Source organism: Magnolia sinica, chromosome 6 (genome assembly GCF_029962835.1).
Source record: "Magnolia sinica isolate HGM2019 chromosome 6, MsV1, whole genome shotgun sequence".
In the NCBI taxonomy this organism is placed as follows: domain Eukaryota; kingdom Viridiplantae; phylum Streptophyta; class Magnoliopsida; order Magnoliales; family Magnoliaceae; genus Magnolia; species Magnolia sinica.
The window spans coordinates 73,664,505-73,689,048 of record NC_080578.1 but is presented as its reverse complement, the minus strand read 5'-3'; the positions used below and the strand labels follow the sequence as shown (position 1 = coordinate 73,689,048).

The 24,544-nt window shown below is 40.9% G+C and overlaps 1 protein-coding gene across 1 annotated transcript; it reads right to left on the bottom strand.

Annotated features, from left to right (window-relative positions):
* Positions 1-44: 44 nt before the first annotated feature.
* Positions 45-22,312, bottom strand: LOC131248876 (uncharacterized). Its single transcript, XM_058249373.1, has 3 exons — positions 21,995-22,312; positions 601-931; positions 45-483 (listed from the first exon to the last, which is right to left on the bottom strand). Exons 1-3 carry the CDS (start codon positions 22,246-22,248, stop codon positions 397-399), a joined length of 672 nt encoding a protein of 223 aa, XP_058105356.1. The 5' UTR covers positions 22,249-22,312; the 3' UTR covers positions 45-396.
* Between the last annotated feature and the right edge of the window lie 2,232 nt (positions 22,313-24,544).

Below are 24,544 nucleotides of genomic sequence, written 5' to 3'. Positions count from 1 at the left end.
GAAATGTTGAAGTTGAGATCAATTATTGCAGAGTATCAGCAAAATTGATAAATAAATTGGTCTGAATGTAGATTTATTTTCTTTTGTGAAATGGTAGTATCATCCTCTCTTTTGTAGGATACAAGCTTATGCATCAATAATGACTCCCCATAAAATTAAGTTACATGTTGCCACAAAAAAAATAAAATTAAGTATGCAATGGCATCCACACATGCATGTATTACATATCAATGCATGAACATAGGCAGTAATAAAATAATACAAGTGAGATGTCATATGAAATATAGATAGTTAAGTCGAACTATGCAATTACAAGGGCCTCTCCACTATATCCATTTCCTCCACATGCTAACCTCGACATACTCCCGCCATCAACCGACTTCAGAATTGAAAAGATCACTCTTGCATTTGATGTATTTCTTTCTCCCACTTAAGGCCAAACATCTGGCGGCCAAATGGTACGATGAGATTATAACGAAAAACCTGAATTTGTCACACAGAAACTCAGTCCATGCATCCATGCAACAGCTTGTTGAAGTTATATTGGGTGCTTTAGATGTTTTGACTGTAAATGAAAATGAAGAGATAGTAAATTATTACTTTATCATTAATGTCATGCAGTTGCGCCTTCAAAGCTTCCGAGTCTTCTGCCCATTTGGGATCATTTCCATTTGTTCTGTTAGCCCAAGCTTTTCTTAGAGCCGATCTCCATTGGGTGATTTTGTATCGTATCTCTTTGTTAAGTTCGACCCACTCAGGTGCACATCCATTCTTTGAGAGAATTCTGTACAATGTGTCTTCTGCAGGATCTGCATGCGGGTTACTACTAAAATCTAGAGGTTTTCCTTTTCCAGGTAAGTTCTCAAACTGGCCTTCTTCCATCGAATGCCATATTCTTTGCTCCACAACATTAACGATATCAGTCTCTGACCTGCCTAAGAGTCGGATGTTCATGATTATGAACCAACCATTGTTTTGTTCTTACACTGAAGAATACAATTGAAGCATGTGTATAATCATAGAATTCAGGTAGGGAAAGCAGATGACTTAACAAGGATGAGGAAAGGAAAGGTTATGTGGCCAGATGATATACATATAGAAGTGAGGAAAATACCATGTGAAATTAAATTAGTTTGGCTAGATTAACCATTTCAATACAGTTTTGCAAACAAACCAACAAAAAAGCCAGCTGAGTGGAGAAGCATCATAATACCTGTCTACAAGAACAACAGAGATGCACATAATTGCTTAGGGAATCAATCTTGTGAATCAAGCTATGAAGCTCTGAGAGTGGGCAGTGAAGAATATATAAAAATGTTTGGCTTCATTTCAGTGAGTTTAACGGTGGAAGCTATTTTTCTACTTAGAAAATTGATGGAAAGTATAGAGTTAAGAGGAAAGATCTACAAATGATTGTTATAGATTAGAAGAAAGCATATGATCAAGATTTCAAATATAGGTGCTAGAGGTGCAACAGGGGCCCAAATAGGATACATTATGGAGACCGTAGCGTGCTTTAAAGAGAAGGAAAAAATATCATAAAAGAGGGGCGAAATGGGAAACACATTTGTTTGTCTTCTACACATACTCAATGGTTGTCTGACTACTTTTTGATTTTAAAAAATGGTATTGTTAGCCTGACTTGTTGAAAACTTTTTTTTTAGTCTGACCTCTAATTTTTGGATAAAAGAATGTGGGAATTACAAATTTGTTGGCTGTTCAACAATTCCTACTGTAATGAGTCACATTTTTTGAATGACCAACATAGGAACTGCAGATTATCCAGAATTAAAATATCTGGATGCATGGTTGGACAACTTCATATCAAGCCTTGTTCTCACTTGCAATGGGAAAGGTAGAAAAGGTCCAAGACTGCTCTGAGATAATGGGAGGTAGCCTGGCCCAGAACTTTAGGCTGCAAAGGAATCTTTCTGACGAGCAACCAACTCCATCTGCAAACTTACTAAACAGGTAGAGTGATGTGCATATTGACAATTCGATCATCGATAGGAAAACTTAGATGGCCTCCAAATGGTAATTTCTTGGCGAAATCCTTCCATTCAGTATTTTCAGAACTAACACTTAGTGGTGACTCTCATCCTTGTGCTAAAGTTTCCTCCTATGCCACCAAGGGTTAAAACCTTTTGATTGGGTTTTGTATGAAAAATAAAATCTTAGCAATGTATAATTTAATATATATATATATATACACACCGTGGCCTTTCCCAATATGTGTTTCACGTGCAGGAAAGAGGAAGGGTCAATTGACCACCTTTTCTTTCATTGCATTTTTGGTGAGGGAGGTTTGGACTTTTTTCCTTGATCGGCTCGGACTGGTCTTTCAATAACTCCATTTATATTGATGGAATGGCACTGTAGGCCAATCAAATGCCAAAAAGAGATCCTTTGGAAGATAGTTTTTACGGGCATCTTATGGGGTTCATGGAAAGAGAGATGGGAGTTATTTATTTATTTTTGGATAAAGTCGCTTTGCTGAATTCTTAAAAAAAGAATTCTAACAATGATTATCCACTGGACGTTATTGAGGCAGGAATTCCATGTTACTCTATAGAGGATCTTTCAGGGAATTGCACTGGGTTTAGAAAGTTGCAGTCAGCTTTTCTAGGGTGGGTTTTTTTTTTCCCAGGATTCCTCTTGTTATTGTTAGTGTTTTTATGTTTGCATTGTTACTGCTGATTGATGAGAGGATCACTTTTATTGCCTGGCCATTGTTGTCTTTATTGCTTTTAGTTTTGAATAGATTGTCACCTTCCGACCCCCCCCCCCCCCCCAAAAAAAAAAAAACAGAAAGAAAGAAAGAAGAAAAAAGTTGCATTCCAAATAGTCTTATCTTGATTCTGCTAATTTTTAAAATCCCCTAGACTATGGAATCTTCTTTCAAACCTCTGATTTAGCATTTGCATTTTCTAGTCGTTAATCAATACCATATCTAGAGCTAGGCACAGGACGACTTGACTCGACTAACCCAACTTGTCCGACTCATTCGGACCTGACTCGATCTGAACCGAATGGTTGAGTCGGTCCGAACCGAGTAGATTTTGCCCAATTCAAACTTAAGCCAAGTCGAGTCCAAGTTACCCAGTAACACGACCCGGATTCGGGTATATATATATATATATATATATATATATATATATATATATAAAACCCTAGTTTTTAAGTATTTCTAAACCTACCCGCCGCACCCGACCCCAATCTGAACCTAAACTCTCTCTCTCTCTCCCTTGTCCTCCTCTTCCAAATCCGGCAGCCACCCACCACCATCACCACCCTCCTCTCTCTCTCTCTCTCTCCTCTCCACTCCATCCCTCATCTCTCGATCCGACTCGGTGCCAACTCGACTCGGTACTTTTGACCAGTTCAGACTCGGTCCGGATTAGTCCAGGGCATACCAGACTCAGATTGGGTCAGGCATCCTGGACTTGAAATCAAGTTGGGTTGAGTTCGGGTCAGGCATATTTCAAAACCGGATCGAGTCGGGTCAGCCCTAACTCGGTCCGACTCGACTCGATGCCCAGCTCTAACCATATCATCTACAAATAGTATTCATCACGTGGTCTCATAATTGATATTAGCAATTAATTCATCAATAATAAGAACAAAATCGGTTCAACCAAGATTTTAAATCTGTGTATCAGGTATCATATCGTTCACTGGAAATATGGCTCCGTATCGCCTCTGTATTGGACTATTTCAGCCAATACAGTTGTATCATTTATCGGTGATACTGGTACATATTAGGCGATACATATCGGTTTCAGACAATACATTAAACCTTGGGTTCAACACCACATCACATACTAAGAAATGACACCTTAGCAAATTTGGGGGACCAACCAGGACTGATATGGGGGAGTGGATTTAGGTGACAAACTGTAAAGGAAATTTGGGGGAACGAGGCCCTTCCAACCTATTCATCAAAAACATTCCCTTCTCCTTTGAAGCATCTAATCTTGGAGAGATATTTGGGAAATTTGGGTCAATAATAAATATCTATATTCCAAGGGACAGAAATATAGGCCAAAATAGGGGTTTTGGTTTCGTTCAATTTTGGTACCAAGATGAAGCATCTAATGCCATCAGCATGCTAAGTGGCAAATCGGTTGGAGGAGGTAAATTTTGGTATCAGATGCAAAAGAAAAGGGTCCAAATCACAAAGTGGTGGATTCGATGCATAGTTTTGACAAAGAAGAAGAGATAGCAATTCCCATGGCTAACAATGGAGCTGGTTTAAAGCAAGGGGAGATCCTTTTAAGATGCAATTGGATCTCAGAGCATTCAGATGAAACGAGCACATGTGGATTCTAGGATGGGGAATACTCACAAACTTGTAGTAGAGAGAGTAAGAGTCTCTTTTGAAGATATTTTGTTACTCAAGTTAGTGGAGGATTTTTTATCGTCTCCTTTAGGGGCATCAAGCTTCTCTATTGCAGGGTTATCTGTGATTTCTTTCCTTGTTTCATTTCGCTTGTGGGAAGGGATCCTGGCTTTTTTAAAGGATGACATGACACGATCCTCTTTGAAAATTGTAAAGGCAAAGGTGTAGAGTCTATCAGAGGTCATCACGATTAGAGGGGTGTGGATTCATATAGCTAGTATCATGGATCGAAATATCAGTAGCATGCTGGCCGATGCAGATGTGTTGATGTGGGGTGGAATCAACCCTGGCTTGAAATTTTGGGTCGTATGGACCGAGATGGGGTGTGTCAGTGCTGATATGGTAGTCATGTATCAGTATCGGCTGATATGCACATTAAAGGCCTATTTTTCATGGTTCTGAATCCAAGCCTGGGTTAGCGAGGACATGTACTCCTGTTGCTGGCTGCTTCGTAGAGGGTCAGAAGTTGGCTTGGCCGACATGGCGTAATGATATGAGAATGGGAGTTGTCTTATTTGATAAAGCTGATGGCTGTCTTCATGAGGATGGTGAGCAAGATGGCTGCTTCGACTTGTGGCGGGGAGAAGTCCAAGACGAGAACGAGGCGGTGACACTATGTCTGATGGGGCCCACTTTATGCTAGCACTTATTTCCTCTCCTACTTGACTCCTGTGTTTAATTCCAACATGTGGAACTGCTCGCTCCCTATATATCAGAGACCCATTGATATTAGAAGTCTAAAGGACCGTGAGGAGCTTGTGTCTCATAGCGAGGAGACAGACGAGAACCTTAATGATGGGAGCTGTACCTTCTTCCGAACTACAGGGCTGGCTCTGTGGTGGCGCTCGGGAGTGAGAATGAAGACTCCAGATCTTATCAATCAAAGGATAGAATTGAATATGATGAAGCTTTCGAAAAGGTAGGGATCCCGACTTATCAGGAGGAAATGGTGATTGTGGAAAGGCCTACACTGGAGCTGGATAGATTTTGATTGCCAATTTGATGGAGGCGCTGGTCATCATTCCCCTGTGTGCATCTTTGAGAGAAGAATTTGGCATGGGCTATCAGACTATATCTGGGATGGTAACAGAGGTTCAGCCTGTAATGGAGAGGGGTAACAACATATTGGAGGATCAACTCAAATGGTCAGAGGATGATCTAGAAAGGGTGTGCAACCTGTTGGGGATGTCTTGTGGGGCTCGGGATGTCTACACGGTTTTTCCGGTTCGTGCAAGGCAGAGGAGCGCAGAGGCAATGGGATTTGCAAGCGTCAAAGATGAAAAAATCTCTGAGAGGATGGCATGAGCTGCTCAGTCTTGAATGCACTATTAACTATGATTCAGAAAGAAAATTCAGTGGGTGCAAGAGGGTTGGAGGGGGTTAAGTCAGTTAATCGATGATTATATTATCTTGGAAAAAAATGACCAGTTATGGCCCCTTAATGGCCTGTTGCAGGGCCAATACAGGTTTTCTTTGGAAAGAAAAAAGGCCATTATAGCCCGTATCATAACAATAATGGTGGTGGCCATTGTGGCTACTATTACCGTCATGGAATACCTTGCTCTAACGCAGGTATCCCTGCCCTGAGTCCTCTTTTGCTTGCACCACAAGCCTCTAATGTTCCAATTGAGCTACTTCATTATATAACGACCTTAGCCTTTCTACCCTTCTCTGCACTCTTGGAGCTAGAGCTAGTGTTGTAGTTGATGAATGATTTGAGACTGATGAGCTCCCTCCACCCCTATAGAGACTTTTAAGGCTTCCTTTGACTTGATGCATGGGATTTAAGAGATCCTCTTTCCTCTACAAATTGGAATAGGGCGACATAGTCATCATTGCAATCACAGAAAGAGAAACGCAATCTTGTCGACTTGAATGATCGCGTCCCCGATCCAATACTTTTCCTTGGATAAGGAGTGGGTTCTTAGAGAGTAGCGATGAGGGGGGTGGAGTTGTTCACCTTGAACCAAAGCTCCCGACTAGGAGAGGCATTCGAGAGGGCCTCATCATTGCAAAGATAACTCCCCAGAGATAAGTCCATGCACCCAGCCTCAGCAGCTTGGGGCCGAGCCATGAGGGTCCACTCTTTAGGGTTGAGCATCTCTTTTGAATCCGGCTGGGTGGGGTTCACCAAGGCTGTTTGTAGTATTGATAGTATCGGTTGATTCCATCAGTATCGATGGTCAATGATAAGAAATTGGCCAAAAGTGTTATAACTTCTAGGTATCGGTTGATATTTTGTTAAATATTGCAATGTATATCGTGGAAATATCAATACATTGTGATATTTTCATTATTTAGCCATTATATTCTTCCAAATATCAATGATACCATTGATATGTATCATTGATAATTCCAACTGACACTCCCCCTCTTTCACTAAAATGAATCCCCTAAAACCCTGAAAATTCACATTTTCTTTTAAATATTTTGCTTCTAATCCCTTTCTAAGCAGAAATTGACGAACCCTTCTCGATTTTTTAGAGGGAATATGAGGTTTTTTGAGACAACTCCGTGCACAACCTTAAGGACATGGGGCTGAGCGACGAGGACCCACTCTTCGGGTTAAACATCTCTTTTGAATACAACTGAGTTGGGTTAGCCTGGCCAGTGTTTGCAACATTGATAGTATTGGCCGACACTATCGTTATCGATGGGTCAACGATACGAAACCGCCCGAAAGTGTTACCACTTCCAGGTATTGGCCGATATTTTATTATATATCGCAATGTACATATTATGATATTTTCATTATGTCATCGATTTAGAACTACCTGAAAGTGTTACAACTTCCGAGTATTGGTCGGTATTTTGTTATAGATCGCAATGTATATATTGTGATACTTCCATTATGTTGCCGATATATTCTTCCAAGTATTGACGATACCATCGATATGCGTCGTCAATACAATTCCAACCTACACCCTCCTACGAAAAACTGAAAATCTGCCAAAACCTGGTAAAGTTTCGTTTTCTCTCAAATCATTTGCTTCTGATCCCTTCCTAACCAGAAATCAACCAACCCTGTTTGATGTTTTTGAAGGAATATGTGATTTTGGTGTGGAAATCAAGATCAAAGAGTGGGTTGCATAGGAAATGGTGAGATTTTTCAATTTTAATCAGTTTTGCTGTTGTAAATCACTTGGAATCACTACAATAAAGATGGAAATCCATGATTTTGCATGCTCAATCATGGATTTCAACCTTCAATTTGCAAATTTGGGGAAAATGGGAGAAATTAGGGAAATCTGACCCAGTTAAGGCGGTTTCCCTCATTGAGATAGAGATAATGACTTTAAGCCGCCATGTAACTCAATATGGGCCTGAGGTACACAACTACACATGCATATTGATGGCACATCATAGGTATATTTCTACTTCTTTTTTTAATGTATTGCTTGTGTTTTCATACATGTCTTCTTAGGTTTATAGATGATATTAAATGATTTTGAATATAGTTGCATCGCTTCTATCAAATAACACATAATTTAGGACCCCAATGAAGGAAACTTACTGTATACTTGTTTTTTTGTGATCTTTTGATTTTTAAGTGTGTAATGATGTCTTTTTTAACATCTCATGAAGTTTCATTGAAAAATTTGACCAATTTCCCAATGTTTCCTTTTTTTTTCACAAAAATAATGATACATTATGTGATAAATCCAATGTTTCATGTGATGCCCAACATGTTTTTGTATCACGAGGGTGCAATACATCCATCTGCACCGATACTGAAAACATCATGCCAGGGGAGGGGGGCAGTTGCACAAGCCAACAATGGCATCCTTCTTGCTCTCTGGCACTAAAAAACCAAAAAGGGAGAGAGACCCACATCAAAGGAAATAATAGGGGCTTCGCACGTGAGAGTCACACCTATAGGGGAGCACATGATGGCCAGGTACAGGTCATCCACCGCGTGGGAATGAAACTAGACATGTGCCATCATAGTTGGTAGAGGGGAGGTACGTGGTGTAGACTCGACCGTGCAATTGGCACCTGTCTCGATGGCAGACTCCCCTAGTCCACGTGTAAGCAAAACCGTCTTGTCTACCTTGTTATCGCTGACATCGATAAGATTGTTGCAGTGGTGCGAGGCACGATCTCCACACCGCCTGGCTCTGGAGAAGCGTCTGCGTGTCCTTACCCAACAAAGAGGCTCCATCGAGCCTATTCAAGTAGGCACGTGTCGAGGGGGCTGACGCCGAAAGGACAACTAGCGAGGGAGGGGTGGCACCATCCACCATCACTACAAAGCAGCTAAGAGCAGTACCACATGTCGACCAGACAGGCAGGGTCTCACCACATACCACCGTTTGTCCTCGTCGTGTTGCTTTGTACAACTGAGAGGCTCGTGCACCGTCATCACTATCCAACAAACACTTCCCTAGAGTAGTGTAGAACCACCAACCTTCGTCAGAGGTCCTTTCAAAAGGTGGCTTGGTTCCCTTTTGCCTCTTGCACCACCATGACCTCAATGCACTCCTCCCATGGCTATAGGAATAAGAGTAAGCTCAGGGATGAGCTTCTTCTTACTTAGGTAGATGTGGGCTGCTCAGAGCTCCTCTCCACACTCCGTCCAAAGGTCAATGGCAAGGACCTCACCGATAAAAGAATAAATCACTAGGAGCATATCCTTAAACCACAGTTCCAAGGGAATCCCCCAAATCAGCAACACTGTGTCCTTGAAGTCGTACATCCTCTTCGACCATTCACAAATGGAGATGATTGGACCGTCATTGAAAAGTGCGTCAATGATGACATGTGATCGAGGTTCTTGGGGGCTTGAGGGAGATCTAGAGCTCTTTGCCCCGGAGAGGCTTTAAGATATAATCTTCCTCAAGGTTGCAACAAGCTTCCATCCACACTTGTCGATCTTTAATCGAGGCTCCTCCCTTACTTGGGCCGCTAGACTCCATTATAGCACCTCCATTGCATTCTCCATGACTAGCTGTTGGACTTTAGCCTTGTTCCTCACTCAGTCTCCTCCTTCCAAATTTACAACTCCTTGTGCGTCTCTCCCCCTTCCTTCAAGCCAGCTTTCTAGGCCTGAGATAGTTTGACAGAGCCACTTGTCATAGTAAAGGTATTCCAAAATGGTTATGCAATGGTTGTTATGGAAAAATTGACCCATAACGGTCCATACGAGACCGAAATAGGTTTATATATATATATGGGAAATGGTACTATGAGGTCGACCTCATGGGAGCTTCCTATTATGTCGAGCACTATGAGCCCCGTTGTGTTGTGTGATGGACATCCATGTCGTGAACTTTATAGGCCCCCTCTAGGTTATGGGATGTGCCAAAAGTCAGTCTTATCTGGAGCTCAAGTGGGCCACACCATCTGAAACTATGGGAAATCATGGCTAAAATATCTAAAGCACTTAGTAGGGCCCACCTGAGTTTTAGAATGGCCCGAAATTTGGCATGACCCCTCGTCCAAGTGGCACATAGACAATGGATGGGCTGGATGTCTAAACCAAATCTCACTTGGCCCTATATACAATGAGAAAGTTTTCAATGGGCGGGCCGGGCATCCACTGTCAATTATTGTCTATGGTGTGGCCCACCTAAGTCATGGATTGGCCTGATCTTTAGGCCCATGGCTCACCATGGAAGAGTGCATCTGATTGATGGGATGGATGTACGTCACACATCAAGGTGGTGTATATATATATATAACGGCCATTATGGCACGTATCGTAACAGTAACGGCAGTGACAGTTACTGCTGTTGTTACTGTTATGGAATACCTTGGTCACAGTGTCCCTGTATGATCCGTGTCCATTGGATATAGCTTTCTCTCCTCTTTTATCTCCTGGGGGCTATAGTAAATGTTTGGGAATATTAGAGTAATCAAAGATCATCTCCAATCAAAGTTAGTTGTTATAAAGAGTGAAGAAGAACGGAATTAGTAGGATCTAAGCATGATAGAGAGGAAAGAGAAGTTTGGGGATGTGCTGCAAAAAGAAGAGATGCATTGTGACAGAATTCCATATATAAGTGGCTAAAAGAGGGAGACTGGAATACATGCTACTTCCATAAGATAGCAAGTACTCACAAGCTTTACAATTGAATCCCAACGATCAATATCAATGATGAATAGGTTCTGTGATGGGGACATCATGCGCACACACGCCGCCCCCTACGCATGTACACACGAAGGAGGGCCCCACCGTCGATCTGGATCGATGACGACGTCCAGGGAGGGCTCCCATGCTAAAAGACGGAGTTTTTGTTTAAAAAAATGGGCCCGATAATCAAGAAAAGCCCATCATGGGATCTCATGACCATGGCCCGCTAGTCGGATTGATTTCATATTTTAGGTTTTGCTTATTGTTATTATTTAGAACATCGTGAACGCTTTAGATTTCTTTGTTTGGTTTTTATTTTAGTTTACTTTATCACCAAGTAATAGGTTGCGCATATGGTGCAAGTTTTTGGGGTATAAGGTTTTCCTATAAATAGGCATCCCTTGTAGTTCTTTTCATTCATTGAAGTTAATAAAAAAATTTTGCTTTATTTTTCTGCTCTCTTCGTGAGTTGTGGAAGAATTCAAAAGTGGGTGCGAAACCCTCCCTTTTCAAAGGGCTAACTACCGTGGTGCGAAGCTACATCGATCCCAATTCACCCCTATCTTCCATCATCTTTTTTTTCCATCTTCCCTCACCATCTGTACTTTGAATTTGTCCTTTTGTTGCATCAGATTTCTTCATTACAGCAGGTTTCCAGATTTCGGCCCGCAGGTGAGCTGAAATTTCAGCGGAGCACCACGCACAAACCGTACATCGGATCGAGCTGAGATTTGAGGATTTTAGAGTCCATCCCTAGCCGACCAGGGCCAAGGTAGCATTTTTCTAAATAGTGGGCCCCACACACGTGCGGCCGGGATCACACGCACGTCCGTCTGGGCCATTGTTGCTGTCCACACGCAGGATCATCTTTTGGCTCAGGTTTTTATCCTCTTTTATTCTCTCATAGCTGTTTTTCATGAATCCTAACCCTAGATTACATGATCCCTAATTGATTTGCCCCTTTTTATCACCTTAGGGTTCCTTGAATTGAAATTAGGAAATCCCTTGGATTAGGGACTGATTTTTATGCATGAGTGGTTGATTTTATTTCCCTTTGACATCGTTTAGTTTATAATTTTTATTGGTCCAGTCCTAACCAGTGTCGGCTTGGACCCGCATAGATTCCCCTTTAATTGAATGTTTGGATTTTCATGTGGGATGTGGAATTTGTGTGATTGTTTTTGAATTGGTGTGATTTAAGCCTGAAAACTTGCATATCATATTTAAATTCACGTCCTGCATCATTCTGTTTGGTATGTAATAAAGGAAGTCAAGAAAAAGATGAGAGGTTGGAAAGTTGGCCCCTTTCCATTATGAATGTTATGGAGGATACTCGTTTTGTTATTATTTAGGGCATCTAGAAGGAGAGAATATAAGAATTTTTTTATGATACCACAGGTCCTATGATCACAAGAATCCATTTTGTTCCTTCTTTTCAAACTGGCCAAACTATTGGAGCATCAAAAGATGTCTCCTTTGATGATTTGCAAAGGATTCAAAGGTGATGATGCCTTATGAGCTTTGAATTTTCTTTTTTTTTTTTTCTTTTTCGGAGAGTAACGAATTTAATTTATTAACAAACTGAATGACAACAGTCAAACAACAAAGAATAAAACCCCACCAAACCTACTATGTACATCAAAGGTAGAAAAGAAAAACAAATCCCCTTTACTACCCCAACTCCAACGCAAATTACGGTCTCAACATAGATCTCAATTCCTTTGCACTTACATTATTCATCCCGATGCCCAATCCATAACATCCCTCCTCTTAGAAAGCAACACCGTTTCTTCCCATGGTCCTTGCTTGTTTAGGAAGCATTGCTAGTTTTGCTCCCTCCATATGTTCCAAAAAACTGCTAACAACACAGACCACCATATTTCTTGCCTTTCCTTCAGAAGATGGGTGCCATGCAGGCCCAAAGCATATTGACAACCGATTGGAGCATCAACCCTATGACGCCGAAGGATGCTAGGAAGGTGATCCAAACTCGTTGCGTAAAGGGGCAATGGATGAAGAGATGATCTACCTATTCTGCTTCATTCATGCACAACAGACAAATGTTTGGGAGAATATATCGTTAAGATGCAATTACACCCGACCTGCCAAGCAAAGGTTGCGACCTTCGGGGGAACTAATACACATGGAAGAATTTTGGGCCCCTAGACCCTTCATGGCCTCTAATCATCTTGTGAAAGGACTTGATTGAGAATTTACCTGATGGGTGAGCATTCCAAACCATAACAGTTTTCCAGAGCTAACAAGAGTTGGATGTTATGAACCCACCCAATAGTTATGCAAATTCTTCTACCTCTTCATCTGATTAGGCTCTTCTACACAGGGGGAAGAGCTAACGAGGAAGAATGTTATGATGCCGCCCCAATAGCTGTGCAAATTCTTATGCCTCTTCATCTGATAAGGCTCTTCAACATGGGGGACACCACACTCCTCTTTCTCCATCATAGGAGAAACATATGGACACTGATATATTCTTTAATGGGGCCAACCTTGCCAAAGATGGGAATTCTAGTTCCAAGGGTCTATCACCTCACCATGGATCTTCCCAAAAATTAATTTAGTAGGGCCCTACTAAATTAACTGTCTTCCATATTCCAAATGCAGGATAATGCGATGAACTTTTCAGCTCCTAACCCTTCTCTTGAACCCCATACTTGTGTGCAATAACTTCTCTCCAAGGCCTTTGCCTACTTTGGATCCAAATCACCATTCCCATTTCCCTAATAAAGCAACATTCATAGAATCCAGGATTTGGACCCCCCGAAAAAAAAAAAAAAAAAAGGGCTTATAGACCTCCCATCTTTCCTCAACTGCTTGCCATAAAAAAGCCCGTGTCAACTTTTTCAAAACTGACTTCAGGCACTTGTATAGAGAGATAATAATAAATAGGAAGGTTCAATAAGGACTTTTTGATGAGAGTTATCCCGAATTGGTACTCCTTCCTTCTCCCCACCAAGCTCACGTCTCCCTGCCCCCTCTCCTTCACCTCTCTTCTTGCATTCTTCCCCCCACCTGCATGGAACACCCCAGCTTAACTCCCTCATCACCCCAACCTCTATTTTCTCTTTCCCTACATAGATCACTATTGATGTTAGATCCCTCAGAATCATCCTTCTCCTCACGCATATCTGAGCAACACTAATCTCCTCTCCGTTCTGTATTAGGGGTTCAATGGCCGTAACCTTCCCCCAACACGAACCAATTGCCTTGAACACTTCTGTTACCCATAGTTCCAATGGAATGCCCCATAGGAGGAACTAGACATCTACCTCTCCGGAAAAGGATATTTCTACCCACATGTGAATTGCTATTACTAGCCCATCGTTGAAGAGGATAATTGTTGCTATGACATAGTCGATGTTTGATTCTGCCCTTATTGAAACCCAAAGCTCGGTCTCTCCCAAAAACTTGATTATGCAATCTTCGTCCTTTATCCAACAACATGAACCACGATTGCACTTCCTTCACCGTAGCCCATTTCCTTGTTTGAACAAATAAGGCATGCTGCAACTGCAGTTGGATCTTCTTCATGATTTTCGGGTTCATCCTAATCACCTGAACCCCTTCCTCCACCTCCTTCCAGGCCCATATCTCTTCCTTCCCTCATGATTTGAACCCTTGTGTCGTTCCTTCCTCCTTCAGGGCTCTCATTTCTAGGACCCTTCCACCAATGTTTTAAATATCAACGATATCAGGCGATATATCTTGTCTCCCACCTATGCGATATGAAACACACAGGTAGTACCAATATATCCCACATGTTCGATCCGGTGAGCATTTTCAATTTTCGATCCCTTTTTTTTTGTTGAAATTATGTGAAATCAATGTCAAATTATCACAAATCCATTGTTTCTTCATGTTTTGTATGAAAAAAATCATGGAGTTTGAGCTTTGATTTCGATATCCATTGGTTCATGTTCTCCATGTTTTTTTCGAAATTTTCCTTCAACCAGCTGTCAATTGAGACTAATTTCGAAGTATTTAGGAGTGTTTGATGAAATGATTATCATATATACTCTAATTTCGAAATTTGATTGTAGGTGGTCCAATTTGAGAAAAATTCAAAAATTTCCAAGTTTCTTCCAAATTGCTTGCAATGTTGAATTCCAAACATGAAATCAAGCATATATGAGGGTTTATCTAATTATCTGTTAAGTCCTTGTAAATTTTCAAAAAATAAAATTCATTTTTTTAAATTAAAAATTGTTAAAATATTATTTTTTTTCGAACCAGCTATCAATTGAGACTAATTTCAAAGTATTTAGGACTTTTTGATGAAATGATCATAACATATACTCTAAGGCTGTGTTTGTTTTCCAATTCACTAGGGTAAATCCTGGTAAATAGGTAATAATTACTTACCAAAGTAACTCCCACACACTTTTCGATGCTAACGTTGACGGGTTACTTTTTGAACACTAAAACCGAGGGATGTGTGAATTTCGTGTGGGGCACACTGTGATGTATGTGGCTTATCCACACCGTCCATCTGTTTTGCAAGCTGATTTTATGGCATAAGCCCAAAATTGAGGTAAATCCAAAGGTCAAGTGGACCGCGCCATATGAAACAGTGGGTTGAATGCCTACCATTAAAAACCTTTTATGACCATGATTTCCTATGGTGTGGACCACTTGAGCTTCGGACCTGCCTCATTTTTGGGCTCATGTCCTAAAATGTTTCGGTAAAATAGATGCACAACGTGGATATGTTACATACATCATAGTGGGGACCACGAATGGACATCAATCCTTTTCAAATGGCTTTTGTAAGGAGGAAAGCATCATGTATTTACAACCTCTATCAAACAACTAACATTTGCAATAATTACTCATTTATGCCCTTTTACATGCATTTACATACATTTACAGCAAAACAAACATCCCCTAAATGTTATTATGCATTCAATTTAAATATAGTTGCATTAGTTTGGTCAAACAATGCATAACTTAGGACCTTATACAAAGGAAACCTATTATTTGCACCTTGTTTTTGATATGTTATGATTTAAAAGTGTGTATTAAGGTCTTTTTTAGCAATCCCTAAAGTTTCATTAAAAATTCAACAAATTTCCCAATTTTTCCTCATGTTTCCCAAAAAGTGTGATAAATTACCCAATACAAACGATCTATTCCATGCGATAACCGATACATATCTATATCCCAAGGATGTGATATGTAATGCAATACCGATATTTCGAACACTGCCTTCCGCTACTCCCACGTAAGTCTTGGCAACCCTCCTTTCTCTTTACCCCTATACATTTTCTCCCTCCCCCACTAGTACCCCTACTATTGGTTCCTCCCCTCCCTTAGCCTGACTGCCCCACTCACCCTCTCCTTCCTCACCCCACCCCTCCCCCAAATAACTCCACCCTGCAAGAGCCTCTCTTCAACTAGTGCATCCGAGCCATAGTGAACTTTCTGGACAATGATTGCCCTCCCCTTGAAAAATTGGCCATGCATTTGCTCTATAGCTTGAACCAGCTCTTCCTCTATCTGCATACACACAAATGCGAAGCCCCGAGGTTTTTTCGTCTTCCTATCCTGAGGAATGGCTACATCCATCGCTTGACCGCATCGGCTAAAGTATTGACAAAATGAATACCTCAATTCCACGAGAAGCTCTCCATGAACAAGGTCAGATAATCACATAACGATCGATATTGAATCTCCTTCTTTCTTTTCTTCCTCTTATAAACAACCATCCATCCTCCCTTGGCACCATTTTGGGAGTCAGTGCTCCCCTTGAGATGGATCTTCCCGTTTCCCTTTTCAGCTCTACTTACCTCTCCCTCCCTCAAGTGTTCTCCCCACCCTTCTATAGCCGACCACAACTCCATAGCTGGCCACAGGATGAATATTGTTTCTCAAATTTGCAACTTGCTTCTAGACGGTGGCCTCTTGTATGAGAATCCTATAGCATGAGTGATGCAGGACGGAATGATCTAACCTAATATGATGCCACGAAATTAAAAGACAAATTAACTAGATCAATGGAATGACAAACTAAAGCTAATTTACCATAAATTCGAAAATTTCATATTCATGACATGTCCAAATTCAAGCCTATGATAGTCCCGCAACGCGAATATCATAAATAACTGATTAACTAGGACCTATAAAAGATAGAATCCCCATCCTATCATAAGGTTAAATCTGAATTCAATGGAAATCATGTGTCTTGTATGACTTTTGACATGCTAGGGCTAGAGAATGTGGAAAATGGGTTTGTGGTGTCTAGGCCCAGAGGAATTAAGGTTGGAACATTAGGGTTGAGGTTTTGGGAGGTTTCGGGTTGAGATTTCAGATTTTTAAGGGTTAAGGGTTTTAGGACTTGGGGTTTCTAGAATTAGGAATTTGGGTTTCATGTTGTGGGAATTATGGATTTATGATTTGGACAAGGGATTTTCAGATTTTGGGGATTTGGGTCTGGAAATTTTGGGAATTTTGAAATTTAGGGTTCATAGATTAAGGTTTGGGATTCTAAAATCTAAGTTAGGGTTTTAGAATTAGGATTGAAATAAGGGACAATGAATAGAGAGAAATGTTGGTGATGAAGCAAGAGGGACAAGGGAGAAGGGAACCGCCTATACAGAGAACCCCACACGTGTGTTCATACAGCCGTACGGACACGGGTTTGGGTGGATGGGTAGGAATTTGGATGTGGCTTTTAGGGAGGCAAAAGAAAGATCAAAGAAGAGAGAGAATGGGGAAAGTAAAGAAAGAGAAGAAAAGAGAAATTTGAAGATAATACTTTGTTGAGAAAAGTGAAAAGCAAAAAAGATAACTAGGGAATCGCTCCCCGTGGTTTCGCACCACTAATTCAATCACAGGATTTTTTTTAATTTTATTTTTGCTTAACCTCAAAGCAAAAGTAGAGAAATCGCTTTCACTCATAACATGCATAATGGCTAGGATGGGGACATCAAATCCTTTATAGTCTTAGAGAAGACCTATTACAAAAAGGCGCTCTTAGATAAGATTCTCAACATAAAAACACTTAAAGAATTAAAAGTTGTTCCTAGTTCCCTAATTTCAACAAAAATATGAGCCATATCAAAAATAATGAAACATGTAAACAAATTAAACAACTAAATTATTTCGTGGCCCATGGGGGTCCATGATCAACAAGTCCCGTGATGATGATCCAACCGTCAGAATGGTCCACGGTTAAAATTCAACGGTCTAATCGTGTCCACTCAATCCAACGGTCCGACGTGTCCATCAAGCTCCTATATGCAACCCACGTGCATCTTCTTAGTGTGGGGTCCTCAAAGATGCACGAACATGCACGTGGGGTCTTTAACGTGGCTAGGAATGTAAATTGGGCCAAGTGGGCCCCATGTAATGGTTGTCTAGCCATAAGGAGACTAGCTCAGCCCTCCTCCTTTAGTATGGTGCTCAGATGTCCTCATTAGTGACGGGGTCGGCTTTGAGAAGATGAAGGATCCATTTCCAAGGATTACTCTACCAATTTATACTTGGAACCATTTTGAAGCAGTATGTGCTTAGAAATTTCAGGCCAATCCCATTTGAAGAGCTGCTCCTACAGGACCTTGGAATTTGAAAATTGGTGGTATCTTGCTTGGTAAGCAGGCATTGAAGCACCGGTAGTGTTTTTTTTTTTATTTGGATAAAGTTGGAAGTGAATATTTATTTTCCCAGCTATTGCTTATCGTAGACTGGAGTGAAGTGGACGTTACACTCTTCGTCAGGGGCTACATCTCTTTGTATTGTCTTTCTCCAAGTGAATGATTATGGAAGGCAACTCCACTAATGTCGTTGACTGATCCTTGCATCCATATTTGGAGCCATGGATTTTTTTTATTTTTTATTTTTTTATCTTTGATGAGATTGGTAAAATCATGCCATCTTTGGATGTATCTTTTTCACCAAGCACCTGGAGAGACGAATGAGGCTACAGGCACAAACTCCCTCACTAATGATAGAGTGATTAGAGGGCCACCCTTTTTTAGGAATTCTCTTCCCCTTTCTTAGTCTCTTTGTTGCCATTTCTTAGAGTGACGTGCATGGATTCTATGTGCAAGATCGATGTGTGCATGCGTGTTCTATCATACCTCTACCAGAGTGGTGTACAATTCCTTGCAGCTAGACTATCATCTGCTTGCAATACAACTTTTTAAATTGTGGCAACTAAGCCACTATACAAACTGTCCAGATTGTGGGCCTCGTTGATAATCAAGCATTTCCTTAAAAAAAGGGGGAGGGGAGGCAAATCATCTGATTTCCCCCACTGCATTTTGATTCCTAACAATGTCCTTCCAACTCATCGAGGGCTACCAAATACATAAGCCAGGATTGTCTTACCAATAAGATTTTCAAGCTATGCTCTATCCGAAACAGGCCCAACAGTTGCGACAGTCTCAGTCGATGTACATGTAAAGTAGATGAGTTGCCAATCTAGCAAATTGTAAAAAATGAACACTATAGAAAAGCCCACAAGCCCTAGGTATTGATGCAACCAAATGGCCACACGTGTCGATTAATCAAAATTTGAAGAAAAGGCCCGCATCTCACGCGAGCACGCTTTGCATGTGTGTACAAGTAAAGGACCATCTTCCTTTTTTAGCCATCATCACTTCCCATTTTTTTTCAAATCTTTAAAATAGGAAATCTGCTCTTTCTTTCATATCTTTATTTTTAGGCAAGGAATAATTTTAAATATTTTCTTATCTAAGTATCTTCTTATTTTAGGCATTTTCTTAATTATAGAATGCTTTGTTACTTAGGTGCTTTCCTATTTCATAGATTTTTAGATTTCATATCTTTTGTTACAGATTGTAAGGTTGATTATAAATAGGACCTATGTCCTATGGAATAAGATAAATTGATCAATATTCTCTTTATAAAATTTTCTTCTTTTCTCTACGGTGGCTGTTGAAGGGAGGGAAAGTGATCTCTAGTTCTAGACTAGGAGATTGTTGAGCTTGCTCACAGTCTTGCATTTGTGATCTCTAGCATCCGACTAGAGGATTGTTGGATCTTTCCCACAATCTCCTTCTTTTCTTAAAGATTTATTTGCTTTCCCTTTCAGGTTTGCATCAAATTGGTATCAGAGCAAGTTCTACTCCTGAGAAACTTTTTTTTTAAAAAAGAAAAAGAAAAAAAAAGATGTCATAGATAGGAAGATGTTCTCATGTGTCGTGCAATTATCCATATTCGGACTCAAATGCCTTTCCATATCCAGCGCGCTATTCTTATCCGAGTTACTTCGATGATCAAGATCGCCATTCATATCATCTTGAGTCATACCTATTTTCACATGTGCCTTATGGTGATTCCTTTCAACACCCCTCCCCACGTGCTGGTTATCCAAAAGCATCCTATCGCACGGAAATGTCAGTGACACCTACGAATATTCAAAAGATGCGGAAGGAGAACTTGCAGGAGGTCAAGAAGGAGCTTAAAGCATCCAAGGAAGATATTGTAAATGAATTCAAGGAACCCAAGGAGTTCGTGAGAGCTTGCTTTGAGCCCTTGAATGAACAGGAAAAGCTTTATGGGCTTCAATATGTTTTATCTAGCATTCCAAGGAATGATGTGGTTATGGATATTGTGGCAACTCAAAAGGAATCTTGCTTTGGATTGGTTGATGGATCAATGGTCAGATCGAAGGAATTTCAAGTAAAACCAAAAGATCAACTGATGGATGATCCAATTGAGGAGACTGAAGGTTTGGCACATATGGACGATCCGATGGTCAAAGAGATAGATAGTGCTACAATCATAGTGGCAAAATCCATAGAGGTTAACACGATAATACCATCTCAACATCAATCAAGGTATGCAAATCGAAAGTGGACTATGACAAACGGGTCATGATCAACGTCTAGAACGTGGAGGAGCAATAGGAAACAACAACAACAAAAAAAAAAAAAAAGGTTCGTGTTTCCACACCATATTATGCACCAACTACCCGTCAGGCGTGTAGGTCTCCACCATCAACTACCAGTGAAGCTGAAGAAGATGCGCTACAAACAAGGATCTTCACAGGAGATTATGACTACCAATTTAAACTCGAGGACGAGTTGTTTTCGAAGCCGTGTGGAATTGATGCAACCAAATGGCCAAACGTGCCGATTGATCAAAATTTGAAGAAAAGGCCCGCATCTCACACGAGCACGCTTCGCACGTGTGTACAAGAAAAGGACCATCTTCCTTTTTTAGCCAACATCACTTCCCATTTTATTTTTTTAAATCTTTAAATTAGGAAATCTGTTCTTCCTATCATATCTTTATTTTTAGTAGGGGTGTACACGAACCGAGCTAGCTCGGTTAGCTCGCTCGACTCAACTTGAAAAAGCTTGATTCGACTCGGTTCGAAGCTGAGTTCGAGTTAAGTCGAGCTGATTTTTTGAGCTCGAAAATGAGTTCGAGCCAAGTTTGAGCTGGCCCTAGCTCGACTCGACTCAGATCGAACCCAACTCGAATCGAACTTGGATCGAACCAGTTCGGTGACTCGGTTACTTTGATATTAATGTTGCTCACCAAGTGTTTGATGAAACGACTCAACGAAGTGTGGCTGGTGGCAAGGAAGGTATGTATGTGAAACAAATACCCTTTTTTTCTTGATTTTTATGTTGCTTAGAAGGTGTTTGATAAAATACTTGTAAAACCATTATAGTTGTTTTACATACAGTGAGATTTTGAAGGTGCAGTCCAGGTGTTTGTGAAAATGCTGCACAGGCGAACTCAGCTCAAACTCACCCGAGCTGCTAACCGAACCGAGCCGAGCTGGCCAGTTAGGCTCGAGGACCGAGCCGAGCCGAGTTTGAGCTGAGGCCAGCTGTACTCGGTTCGACTCGATGTACACCCTAATTTTTAGGTAGGGAATAATTTTAAATATTTTCTTATCTAAGTATCTTCTTATTTTAGGCATTTTCTTAATTATAGAATGCTTTGTTACTTAAAAGCTTTCCTATTTCATAGATTTTTAGATTTCATATCTTTTGTTACAGATTGTAAGGTTGATTATAAATAGGACCTGTGTCCTATGGAATAAGATAAGTTGATCAATATTCTCTTTATGAAATTTTCTTCTTTTCTCTACTATGGCTGTTGAAGGGAGGGAAAGTGATCTTTAGTTCTAGACTAGAGGACTGTTGAGCTTGCTCACAGTCTTGCATTTGTGATCTCCAGCATCCGGCTAGAGGATTGTTGGATCTTTCCCACAATCTCTTTCTTTTCTTATTGATTTATTTGCTTTTCCTTTCGGGTTTACATCAGGTATTGATGCATCCTCCCATGGCCTATAGAAAACAAAACTTCCCAACGGATCATCTGATCGGATTGAAGGCAGCAACGAGTACGCCCACCGAAACATCATCCATAACTCGAACAATCATTATCAAGAAAGACGGAAATCGAATGAGGGAATTGATACCGACACCCACACATCTTCTATTTCCTTTTGCAAATTTATTTATTTTTAAAAGAAAAAAAAAAGACAGAGAGAAGAAGAAGAAGAAATAAATAACAAGGACCTGATAGCGTCGGATCGACGGCCACGGAGCTCGGGGGGGAGCTTCCGATCATTGAGAGCGTCAATCACGGCAGAGAGTCGATGGGATTGCTTCTTGTCGGGCTTGGGATTCACAGGGGGAGGGTCTGTCCGTGAAGAAGAAGAGGAAAACGGTTTGGCGAGGAGATGAAGAGAAGCTGGAGTTGTAGTAGCAGGTTGAGGGCGGTGGGAAGCTGGTGCTGCGGCGAGCGTCCTGGCCAACAAGAGTCGTGCCATTTCGCAAATAGAAACGATCCTCTCTCTCGGACTGTTTGGCTTTGATAGAAAGTTTCTTGTTTTTTTTCCCTGTGACTTTAATTCTGAAAAGTTAGGCTTTACAAGTCCTGCTATATTTCCAAATGATTTGGAAGGCGGATTGCGTGGTAAACTCCACGGCACGTAGCTACGTGGTGTTAAGGACTCTGTGGGGCCACCGTGATATGTGTATATATTTAAGCCAAGTCGTTCATCCTTTTTTCCACCTCATTTTAGGTTAGATCCCAAAATTTAAGCATATTCAAAGCTCAAGTGGACTACAAGAAATAATGGGAATAAGGGCCTGCCTGGGATCATGGATTTGTAATCCTCCTGTTGTGTTTGGCACTCAGGATTTGGAATCAACTTTAATACCAAAAGTAGTTGTGCATGATATATTTACTGGGATTTGAATTTAATTACTAAATCAGCTTTAATATCTCCAATTAGTCAACGTATGTGATATTTGACACAACGGTTATGATAAACTAGTTGAAATATATACTTTGCCTGAACATGATGAAATTCCAAGTCTCCGATGGGCCACAAGTACAAGATCACATCCGAGTGACTAACCAACTATTTTTAACTGTTGATTTAAATGAACAATGTTCGGACAGTGTTGATCATCATATTAAAGTAATTATAGCGACACAATTGATAATATAATTATTTTAGGATATCATTAGTGGGTCATGTGCCCAATGTATTAATAGTCTAGTGACACATATATTACACATGCAACTCTTGGAATGATTTTAGATGTAATCGAAGCTTTCACTAGGGATTTCAACCCCATCTTTGAAAGAATTTAAAACTCACAAATACTTTATGGTGCCAAACAATGAGGGGATTTGAAATCCCCCCAAATCTATGGTGCCAAAGGACCCCTACTAATGTTCCCTTGGAACCTTCTAGTGATGGGATTTCCTCCCAGGCTCGACCGGTCGTGAGCCTCACTTGATCGGTCGAGGGTGGTGCTTGACCAGTTGAGCCCTGGCTCGACTCAAAGTCCAGCGACTTTAGGTTTATTTTTCCCGTGGTACTCGACCAGTCGAAGGAGATGCTCGACCAGTCGAGTAGGACGCTTGACCGGTCGAGGACACTGCTCGACCAGTCGAGGTTACGCAGATTTGAGTCTAATTTTGTGCGGAAATCTGAAATTTGAGGCGATTTTTGCTATAGTGCGAAAGGAAGTTGTCTAAACTATAAATAGGAGGTACCTTGGGCTTTCTAAGGAATGTGAGAGGGTTTCCTAAAGCTTTGCAAGGGTTTGCCAAAGGGTTTAGGACTATCAAAGGAGAGAGAGAGAGAGAGAGAGAGAGAGAGAGAGAGAGAGAGAGAGGAAGCTTGTGGAAGGGAGTCGACATCTCAGTGCTTCTACGTCCTCGTGATCGGTGAGATCTCTCCATTTTCTTTTTATTCTCTTATTGTTTATCCACTCTTGCGTGAGTGAAGAAGGTTTGATCCAAGCGGTGTGTGCTTGTGATCGGTTGTAATGTTCTACTTGATAGTGGATTGTTGATCTGGACGAGGTCCCGTGGTTTTTACCTCTTTGAGGGTTTTTCATGTAAAAATCTCATGTGGTATGGTTTATACTTTGATCATTTTCATTGCTTTATTATCCTGTAATTTTGGTGTTTTTGGGAGGCTAGATCCTAAGGTTTTGTGCAAGGCCCCTAACAAAGTGGTATCAAAGCTAAGTTCATTGAACGAAGTGGGATCAGTTCTGAATTATGGAAGGTGGCTCATCAACGATGATCAGCCTTAATAGTTCTAACTGGACCATATGGAAGGCTAAGATGGAGGACTTGCTTTATTGTAAGGACCTCTATTCTCCAATTTTAGGCATATCAGCAAAATTCAAGGATATGTCTGATAATGATTGGAAGAAATTGGACCGGAAGGCGGTGGGGTTTATTAGACAATGGTTGGATGATTCTGTGTTCCACCATGTGTCTATAGAGACTTCGGCCGCTAGCCTATGGCTGAAACTGCAATGGTTGTATGAGAGGAAGACAGTCGGCAATAAGATTTTCCTTATACGACGACTTGTGAATCTAAAGTTCAAAGATGGTGTTTCTGTGGCTGAGCACATGAATGAGGTCAGCGATATATTGAACCAGCTCTCCGCCATGAAGATCGTCCTGGATGATGAATTACAGGCTTTGCTATTGCTTAGCTCAATGCTTGATAGTTAGGAGACATTGGCGGTGTCTGTAAGTAACTCCGCGCTAGACGGAAAGGTATCCATAGAACAGGTAACAAGCTGTCTCTT

Bases quoted from the DNA above. Each gene is read 5' to 3' on its own strand.
- LOC131248876 (XM_058249373.1), bottom strand. From the start codon at position 22,248: ATGGCACGACTCTTGTTGGCCAGGACGCTCGCCGCAGCACCAGCTTCC. The intron at 932-21,994 runs GTCCTTGTTATT...ACTCTTAGGCAG, and splicing joins CGTCGATCCGACGCTATCAG to GTCAGAGACTGATATCGTTA. The intron at 484-600 runs GTAATAATTTAC...TGACAAATTCAG, and splicing joins TGCATGACATTAATGATAAA to GTTTTTCGTTATAATCTCAT.